Source organism: Vicia villosa, linkage group LG2 (assembly GCF_029867415.1).
Source record: "Vicia villosa cultivar HV-30 ecotype Madison, WI linkage group LG2, Vvil1.0, whole genome shotgun sequence".
Taxonomy (NCBI): Eukaryota; Viridiplantae; Streptophyta; class Magnoliopsida; order Fabales; family Fabaceae; genus Vicia; species Vicia villosa.
In genome coordinates, this window is record NC_081181.1 from 34478282 (window position 1) to 34489243 (window position 10962).

General features: G+C 34.6%; 1 protein-coding gene across 5 annotated transcripts; it reads right to left on the reverse strand.

Moving 5' to 3' along the window:
• Positions 1-207: 207 nt before the first annotated feature.
• LOC131649976 (uncharacterized) lies at positions 208-7183 on the reverse strand. Of its 5 annotated transcripts, none has more exons than XM_058919716.1 (4): positions 6767-7183; positions 6189-6329; positions 2014-4535; positions 1798-1933 (listed from the first exon to the last, which is right to left on the reverse strand). In XM_058919716.1, exon 3 carries the CDS (start codon positions 4517-4519, stop codon positions 2063-2065), a length of 2457 nt encoding a protein of 818 aa, XP_058775699.1. In that variant the 5' UTR covers positions 4520-4535; positions 6189-6329; positions 6767-7183; the 3' UTR covers positions 1798-1933; positions 2014-2062. The 5 variants fall into 5 exon arrangements, 4 of the variants coding, with proteins under 4 accessions (XP_058775699.1, XP_058775698.1, XP_058775697.1 ...); XM_058919715.1 differs by lacking the exon at positions 1798-1933 and having other exon boundaries at positions 1949-4535; positions 6767-6946; positions 7019-7183; XR_009298261.1 differs by lacking the exons at positions 1798-1933; positions 2014-4535 and adding an exon at positions 208-877 and having other exon boundaries at positions 6767-7177.
• Between the last annotated feature and the right edge of the window lie 3779 nt (positions 7184-10962).

Here is a 10962-nt window from a genome sequence, read left to right on the forward strand (position 1 = left end):
AACATAGTAGTAGTAAATACAAGGCAAAGAACAGAATACAAAAAACAAACAAAACAAATTAACATTGGTTTTGCTTGTAGGTCAGACACGTCCAGCAAACACAACATCAACATTGTACTCAACAATCTACATAATATAATATAATAGTAGTAAATAAAAGGCAAAGGAAATAACAAAATAAAAGAGAGAACAATAAAAATACCACAACCTTAAGAAAAGTTAGACTACAATATATCATGACAAAGTTTTACTAATATAAATTCTTTTAATTCCCATAATTTATGACAAAGTTTTACTAATATAAATTCTTTTAATTCCCATAATTTAAAGTTGAAGCTAGTAAAACATATATTTCAAGTGTATCTCTCATTTCGAATCTTACAGAAAATTACATCAGCTCTGAATCCCACAAACATGGACGTGAATCTAATTTTGACCATACATAGAAATGAAACTAACAAAATTCAAATCCTCAAAAGATCTACCAAAAGTTACAAAACGAATATTTTTCTTTGCTTTGAATTTGACCATACATAGAAATGAAACTAACAAAATTCAAATTGCCTCCTAATGTTACTCTTTTGTAGAGACACTTTGTTCGGCTCGACATTTTTCTTAGGGGCTTGTACTTCCAACCGCTTCTTATTATTGTTCTGAACAGACAAGTTAGTCGGTTAACAATTTTCTTAGAGACTTCTACTTTCGATTGCTTCCGATGGTCCAGCTTTTGAATGTTTCCAACATTAGTGTTCATATTATTGCTTCCTTGATTTTCAAAGCATTATCATTTTCAACCTTGATTTTCATCTTCCGCACTAAATCTGTGCTAGACTTAGCTTGGATATCAAACACAAAATTGTTCCTATTTTTCATTTTCCTGCAACATAAACAACATAAAATAAAATTTTCAATATTTTTTATTTGAATCAAAGAACAACATGCAGAGTGAAATAATCTTACTGTAATTTGCTGAATTGCATTGAGCCAAAGATGCAATTGAAAGAATTGAGAGGGAATCTTACTATAATTAATATGAATCCCAAAACACAGAAAACTCAATGCTAATTAACTCAAGAAACAGGTACCCTTAGAAAACATCAATGATAACTCAACAATAACTTAATGATAACACAACATACATAAATTGTTTATAAATTCACACATCATACATAAAAATTGTTATAAATTAGATTCATCGTCGGATTCTATTACATCTGGCATAGGTACAAAATTATCAACAATTGTTGGAGGAATGTCATTCCTAACAAAATCAACTTCACAAATCTCATCGCTTGAGGCTAAATTTACTGCGTGTTCTGACATATCACAATTATACAGCTGTTGAGGATTTGAATTTGATTGTTCATTCATATTAAAAAAATCCCTCGGAATAGACTTCATAACATAGTGTTTATTTGCATCAGAAGGATCTTGAATGTAGAAGCATTGGTGGACTTGAGAAGCCAATACAAAAGGATCATCCACATAACATCTTTTGTTGAAGTAAACACAAGTCATCCCATATTTTTCCTCTTCAACTTCAAACCAATCACATCTAAATAACACAAACTTCAAGTTACCATAATAGTCTACCTCAATTATTTCTGTAATTAATCCATAGTAAGTTATTGATTGTGTTATTGGATTTTCATCTTTGGTACTTGAAAAACTTGCAGTTATTGCTGCAAGTGTCACACCACTGTTTTGTGTTTTACGTCTAGCATCACGTTGTTTTGTATGAAACCTATATCCATTAATTACATATCCAGAATAACTTCGAGCAATTTGATTTGGTCCTCTAGATAGCTTCCTGAGGTTTCCAGATACATCACTTAACAAAGCTCGCTTCTTAAACCATTCAACAAAATCTAACCCTTGACTCTTTGCTTTGCTCCACCCCTTTCTCTTATTGGGATTCACATTTTCATGCTCACTACAATTAAAATTACATTGTTAAAGTTATTATAAAACAACTCTTTTATGCAATTGAAACATACAAATATATTCATTTACCTTATAAATTTTTGGACATCTTCATGATTGAATAAGATGTAACGATGGGCTAAACTCCTTGACTTGCAATAGGATGACCAATGTTAAGACAAGAGCTTGAACTTTCATGTTCATGAGGATCACATCTATCACTATTCCTTGTCATTCTAGTGAATCTTGTTTCAACACCACTATGCAAATACCGAGAGCAAAATGTCAAGCATTCTTCAACCAAATAACCCTCAGCAATAGAACCCTCGGGACGACTTTTATTACGAACATAACCCTTTAATTTTCCTAGATATCTTTCTGGAAAGTACATCCACCGAAATTGAACAGGTCCTCCCCTTCTTACCTCATTCACTAGATGTATTGGCAAATGAACCATTATATCAAAGAAACTCGGGGGGAAAATTGTCTCGAACTGGCAAAGAGTTTCAGCAATCTCAGATTGCAAGATATCCAAATTTTCCACCTCAATCACCTTTTGACATAAACAACGAAAAAATGAACAAAGACGAATTATTGGGTGTGCAACCTGGTTTGGCAATGTACTTCTCACAGCCACTTGAAGCAAGTAATGCAGCATGAAATGTGCATCATGGCTTTTGTATCCGCTAACTTTCTTTTCAGTAAGTTGAACACATCTTGAAATGTTTGAAGCACAACCATCCGGTATTTTTGCATTTTTTAATACAAAACAAAAAGTAGTTTTCTCCTTTGCAGTCATGGAAAAGCATGCTTTTGCAAGCACTGACTTTTTGCCTTGATCTACCTCTTTGGGGTGAAGTTTATTTCTAATACCCATCTCTTTCAAGTCTAAACGTGCATTTTTATGATCTTTTGTCTTTCTTGGGATATCCAACAAAGTTCCAATTATACTATCAAATATGTTTTTCTCTATGTGCATCACATCGAGGTTGTGGCGTAAAGTATTATGCTTCCAATATGGCAACTCAAAAAATATTGATTTTTTCTTCCATGGACCATTATTACTTTTCTTTTGCAACCTTCCAAAAGCATTGTTGACGTCCTTTAGTTTCTCCAAGATTTGTTCACCGGTTAACAACTCTGGTGGTGGTCTATCTTCTGTGCGCCCATTGAAATTCCTAGCATTTGACCTATATTTATGATCCTCAGGCAAAAAAACACGATGATCCATATAAATCACCTTTTTACTTTTATTCAAATATATCAAATTAGTGTTATAATTACAACAAGGACATGCTAGTTTCCCTTTTGTACTCCACCCACTCAACATAGCATACCCAGGAAAGTCACTAATAGTCCACAAGAGAGCTGCCCGCATTTGAAAAGTTTGATTTAATGATGCATCATATGTTTCTACACCCAAATCCCATAACACTTTCAACTCTTCTATCAATGGTTGAAGGTACACATCAATATTATTCCCTGGTGAAAATGGTCCAGGGATTAATAAAGACAACATAGAATATTCAGCCTTCATACACCACCAAGGTGGAAAGTTGTATGGCATTAATACTACGGGCCAAGTACTATGAGACAAATTCATTGTTCGAAATGGATTAAATCCGTCACTAGCCAATCCAAGTCTTATATTACGCGGATCATCAGCAAATTCATAATGACATTTATCAAATTCTTTCCATGCTTCTCCATCTGCAGGGTGCCTCAACTTCCCATCTTTCGACCGGTCTTCATCATGCCACCTTAATGAGTTAGCCGTCTTCGAACACATAAACAGTCGTTGAAGTCTAGGAATCAAGGGAAAGTGTCTCAAAACTTTTGAAGGAACTTTATGAGACTTATGATTTTTTTCAACTTTATCATTTCCTTCTACATCTTCATTCCACCGTGGAGCACCACAAACATGGCAAGACGTATCATTCTCGTGATCTTTCCAATATATCATGCAATCATTAGGGCAAGCATCGATCTTCTTATAATCCAACCCTAAGTCTCTGATCATGCCTTTAGTTTTATTGAACGTATCAGGGATGTTCAATGAAGGCATAGCTTCTCTCAACAACTCTAAGAGAGCATTGAATGATACGTTGCTCCAACCATAAAGACATTTCAATAAATAAAGACGAATGGTGAACGACAATTTAGAAAAGTTTTTGCAACCCGGATACAAATCTTGTTTGACTTCTTCAACTAGATTGTAGAACTTTTTTGCATCTTCGTTGAGGCCTATATTTACTTCATTGTCTTCTGGTAAAATATCTCTAAATCTTTCATGCAACAGTCTATCAATATCATCAATTTGATCCTCTTCATGATTCATACTATTATCATCACCGGGTTTTGGTTTCTTATCACCATGTCGAACCCAAACATCATATCCTTTTTGAAATCCAAATGCGGTTAAATGATTTCGTACTTCATTCCTTGTAAACCAGTTGCTATTGTAACATTTAGCACAAGGACACGAAATCTCTTTTCCGCGGGGTTTTCCTTTGGTGTATGCATAATCTAGAAAAAAATCAAGACCATTTTGGTACTCTTTACGCACGGGGTTTAACTTTGTCCATTCCTTGTCCATCGGATTTACGAGGAGACTACCATATAAATAAAATAATTATAAATAAAAGACTAATAAACAAAAACACAAAGATGCAAGAACTTATTCTCATACTCAACAAATATCAGAAAATATTCAAATTCAAGAAAAACCACAAAGTTGGTGAGAGAAAAAACGTGTACATGAAAAATAACAATGAATTGTTTAAAAACGTGATAAACTATTACATGTTTTTATTTGCATATGCATGCATGTATCTACTATCACAATGGCTATGTGGCTCTTATGTCAAAAAGCTTCTTTTTTTTCTAGAGACTTCTTTTGATCACTTTATTAAAAAAAACAGAAGTATGTCTAACCGTATAAAAATACGGTGGTTGTAGCTTCTTGATGTAAACTTAGTGTTTCTCATATTTGAATTGACTAATTATAGAATGAACTAGGATTATTGTTCAAAGAGTATGTCAAAATATCTAATCTACTCTAAGACTTGCAATTAAAATAATTCAATTGGTATGTCACACTCACATAACTATAATATTCAATTGAAAATAATATTCTTTCATTTTGTTATCTCTCTCATCTCATCTTATCTTTTATTTCTTTTTCATTAATTTCTCTTACAAATCACACTAAAGTAATTATTTTATCTTTTATTAAATATAATGATAATGAATTTTTAACTATAAAATAATTAGGAGCTAGTCATGAAGCGGAGAGTCTAAATAAAAGATATAATCTACAATCATGAGATCATAATTAATATTGATGGTCACTTATAAAGACATATCTACTTGAATTATTATAAGGAAAAAAAGCCTCAGCATGATGTATCAATTTGTACTATAAGTGGTGGTAGTAAGTACTTATAAAGGTGATGCATATGGCTATAACTCAACATGGTAGATGGGTCATCATACAACATGTAACCATCATCGTCTTGTCACCATTTATAAGATCCAATCATCAAAGACTCTTTGGTTACTATACCTATATTCTAATTCTAATATCTATTATTAGAAATATGCAGTTCATAATTATTTAATGAGTGTTCTATATCCCTTAACTTTAAGAGTAGTTCACATGTATCATTTAAGTCATGGTTTTTGTGATCTGTTTATTTGAGCTTTAGTAAAGATATCAAAATATGATGCATAAGTTTAACCAAAGTCTCACTATTAATTTGCAGGGTTCTATGACAGTTACATGAAACAAGCTACTGCTTTTGTGTGTAAAAAACCAGAAAAGTGATGTATGTTCTAAGGTGAATATATAGAGTGAGATCAATAATATTTAGATAGTTATGCAAGAAGGGAGATCAAACTTCAACCAAATTCAGAAAGTAAAAGCAAATATACACACACGACCAAATCAAATTCAGGCAGATCCAACACACCATATAGCATACATAATTCAAGAGCACTTGGAATATCTATGACAATTTCCAATCAGGGCATAGACACTAAGGTATACAATCTGATGGCATATGCAATAGGACAACACACCATTTCAATTGAAAAAATAACTAATTTACCAAAACAGATTGAGCACACACAACATGATCATCCAGTGCAGGAAGGAATTTTAAATTTCAACCATTCAACAGATAACAGAAACTAGCATTTACACCAAATTTAGGAAGACTAGGCAACCAGTCCAACAAAATTCATAAGTAGATGGTAATACAAACCTGGTATAGTGTCAGTTGGGCAGAAAAGTAGTAGCTTCAGTAAGGTCTGAACTTATGTTGATACTTCGGATATCCGATCCTTTGAGATAGAGAAATGGACTCTAGTTGTTTTGTGTTAGAATCTGCCAAAAGACTCTTACCCTTGAAAAAAATGAAGAGAATCAAAAACTTTAACATAGTAGTTAGTATAAAGCAGTTTGAGTTAAATAGCTAAAAAATAAAGAGCACAAGAACCAAGGAACAAAGAGTAGCAAGAATGATTCAAATACAATTCCTTCTTCTCTTATTAAAGTTGTTAATATGCAGAGCAATGCAACAACACATAAATGAATGAAAAGATACTAACTAAGTGAAAACAATGAACAAGTGAAAACGTTAGACAATCTAAGCCTCCATTTATTTAATATAAACACCAGAAACTAGTGAAACGTTAAGAAATACATATGGTTCTATAAAATAAGTCCAAAACAATCAAACATTTTATCAAACAGCTTGCGCACATGAAGAGGAAATAAAAAATACAAGAAAAAATAGAAAATATTACAACAACAATAAGCAATAAGGGCCATTCAAAATACCTGGTTACAGAGCAAAAGAACGAAATCACGAGTAGCTAGCGCTTCGGGACATCGTTAATGATTCATCTTCTGAAGAACAGAAATAGGATTTTCACAGGCGTTTTCGAGCAAAAGAACGAAAAATAGGAGTCACGAGCGTTTAGGGTTGTGGTTTGTGAGAAAACAAGAAAGATTCAACATCTGATTAATTGAAAACAAAAACGGGTTAGGGTAAAGATTTGATGAATTTGGGAGGGAAAAACTTTCACTTACCGCTCTAATTTTTTCACTTCTGAGCGTAATTTGTTTTAACACTAATTTTGGCGCTCTGATTTTAGCGCTATGATTTTTCACAAAAGTAGAGAGTGGTTTTTTTAACAGGTAATGGGAACGGCTTTATCAAAAAAACACGGATGAAACGGGAACGGCTAAATTTCTTCAACGTATTGTATTATTGTTTTTAGCAAGTGACCTCGCTTCGATTCCGGAAAAAAACGTTATTTTCAAATAAATAATTATTTTAACCATCAATAAAGATCATATATATAATAAATATTTTATTGAAAAAAATTAAAAATTATATGAGAGCTGCTTAAAATGGTTACTAATCAATACTTTACTCTACAAGAATAACTAATAGCCGTAGCATAAAATTTTAAAAAATATATATACACTATTGCAACGGAATATAAACTTTGTTGCCTATTCTATTCTACGAGAACAATTTTTTTACCTCCTAAAAATTAGGCGTTGCGGTAGAATAAAAATGTTGTAGTGCTTCTTCTAGGGATTGAGGACACCAAGTATCGGCACCGTGGCTTGGGGAGATTTGTAATGTGGTAGCAGATATCAATCGGAGTTTGTAAGGATAACTTTTATGTGGGGAAGTATCGATGTCTTGATTGAGTGCTGATTTGTATTATTTGGCTTAAGCTTTGTATGCATGTTTGAATTTTTCTATGGCGTAATGCTCCGCTTTGACGGATATGCTACGCTTTTGAGGATGCAATGTTATATGTGGGGAACACTATATGCAGGATGCCAAATAAAGGCATTAGTGAGGTAGACACCAGGGAGAATCCCCTTAGTGTTAAGAATTATGTACAGATGCCAATAGATATTGGACTTTGACTTGCAAGATGCCCCTTCTGGTTGTTGGCTTGTAGAGTGTAGAATAACTTCTGACTTCTCACCACATGCCATTGCTTAGAATATTTTCAACTTGAGGAGATTCCCTCGATTCACCATGTTGGGGATGAGAAATTAAGATAAGGAGCCTTGGTTAGGGAAGTAGAACAACTCCTAGGAGAAATAAACTCTGGTGCTCGAGGAATGGAACAACTCTCAGGAGAAATAAACCCCTGTGCTTGGGGAAAGACCAAATTTCTAGGAGAAATAAACTCCTATGGTCATGGAGCGACAAAAAACTCAGAATTGTGCCCCAAGCTTCGTGACTTATGGAGGAATTTTCCCTAAAGAATTCTTGGAGAGATTTGTCGAATCTCGACGTAACTGCCCCAGATTGGTTGAACTCAAGAGAGATTCCTCGACGTGATTGCCCCAGATTGATTGGACTTGAGAGAGATTCCTCGACTTGATTGCCCCAGATTACGCATCTTATTAGAATCCTCAGGCTTTCATTGTTTTGAAGTCAAAGAAACATGGAAACAAATTTACCACGCTCAACGGAGTCTTCAAATTCTTCCCCTCAAGGTAATCAAGGAGAGCATTAACTTTTCATGCCCAACGAAGTTCTTTGGATAACTTGTCCTTTGATAACCAGTCTCTGAAATGATTGGCTTTTTACTCCACGGAGTTCTCAAGTCTCTTTACTTTGACATGATCAAGTTACTCACTGATTCTCATCCTGAAATTTTTTTGATGTTTAAGCAGATATTTTGCATGCAAAAGAATGTTAATTCTAGGAATGATAATTTTAATGCAAAGCCTATGTTAGTCTTGAAGTTGTAAAACTTTTTATGAAAGGAGGTTGCGACCTCTTGTGAATGGATCACTAGTTGACACAACCTCGATTTTTGCATATGGAAGATAAAGCAAACGTACGATACCAACATGGATATGAGTCATACTTCATTGGGAGTCAGTTAAACACTATCTCATCGGAGGGTGCTTTCAAAATAAACCCTACTTCAATTAGGACTTTTAAGGGTTGTAATTTGGCCGGGTTCACGGTTTTCAGAAAACAAAGGATTTTTAGGCTCAAAATTATATGTACCCACCCCCATCATGATGTTCTCCAATCCTATATTCAATTAACTCGACACGAGTGCTCATCCCTCACAAGGAATTTGGAATGGTTGAGGAATCAATGAGGTTTTTTAGACCTGGCGGTCGCTGACCTTTTATTCTTCTGATTCATTATCACACGACTTTGTTCTTGCTTGACAATTTCATCATCTTTTTTCTCATGCTTCTTTTGCCATTATTTTTTTGCTATTTATTTTGCTATTTATATTTTTTTTTTGCTATATATATTTTTTTGAACAAGTCGTGTGACCTCGCATTATCTTTGATTCGTTGGAGGTGATTGCGACTGCCTCACTCCTTTGATTTGATGAAGGATTACCATTGTGCTATCGTCATCTCTTGATCTCTTGATGAAATAAGGATAATCATTGCGGTTTTGACATTCCTCAACCTTTTGAAGGATAACCATTGTTGTATCCTTAGATGCATACACTTTTGGTGAGTTTTGAACACTCGATCAAGTTAAATGAACACTACCCTGCCCCAAGGTTAAATTAAGGGTTTTTTATGATTAGGAAAGAAACTCCTCCTTCAAGGCTCAAAGGGGTTGACGAGGGTCTATCTCCCTTATATCTCCGGTGTTTGGGGATTCGAAACAATGCCTGCACATCCTTAGTAGGGTTTTATTCAAAAACACACGATTAGAGATTTTGCATTTTTATTTTTCATCATTCTCCCTCAGCTTTCTGCCTAAACAAGCGATTAGTGGAGTTGGTATCGTATGCAAGCAAATCATTTTATGAGTGAAAACGAATAGGTTACTTCAAGACAAACATAAACAATGTATTATGATTTTCATTCAGAAAATAACAAGTTTTTTACATGCTATTGATGCTTAAACACACAAAGGAAAAAATACAATGAGAATGCAGTAAGATACTAAATGAATGTCGTTGTTGAGGAGACTTGACTCCGTCTGGACTTATTGAGCTTGAATACTTTCTGCAGTTCCTTCCAAACACTTCAGATTACTTCAAAAGAGAACTCCAACAAAGTCACCCATGAGTTGTACTTTTGCCTTGCTTTAGGAATTCGAGCAATGTGAGTGATGCAATGCTCAAGATAAGAGTACGTCTTGCTTATCCCTCGTGCGGGAGCCCCAAGCATAGTTTCTAGAGTAGTAATCGCCATCATAAATGGAAGAACCTTGTACGGTCATCAAATTGAGGAGATCTATTTGTGGTGAAGAAGACCCAATACTCGAATCTTAACCAATTGGAACTCCAACAAACGGGGAAGAAAATGGGCACAAGGCAATAGAACCACATCAATTTGTTTCTCACATTCTTTTTCTTTCTGTTAACAAGCAAGGGCCACTGAGAAGGAAATTCCGAGAAGAGACAACTGAGATATGAAGTAGAACCTTGAGGGTGAAAAGCGTTATGAAGAACACTCTTGATTTCCATACGGAGAAAGATTCTAACAAGGTCATCCAGGAATTTGTAATGCTTTAAGGGATTCGAGCAATGCGCATGATGCAATGCTCAAGATAAGAGTACGTCTTGCTTATCCCTCGATCGGGAGCCCCAAGCAACTTCCACGCATGTACAGGAGATGATTACCAATTTAGCTTCAATATCCATCATTAGGAGTGAGAGTGGATGATCCTTGCATTTCTTGATATCAGGCATTAGGCACAAACCAACAACATCTGAATCAGTGGCGTCACGACTTTTTATGGCTTTCGATCTTTTCTCCAAGAGGTGGAACCTTTTGTCAGTTTCAATACTCGGAAACTTGAATACTTCAATGATGTGAATTCTCCTTGCCAAGAATAGGAATCTCAACAATACTTCAAACATTTTGATTCATAAGACCTTCTCATGGATGAGATTAACATTGACATTCGGCCTCTGAGGAACTTGTCTCAATTCTTCTTGTCAAAGAGAAAAGGCTTGAATAACCTCCATACACTGATTCATGTCATCCCCTATTTCCGTTCTTATCTC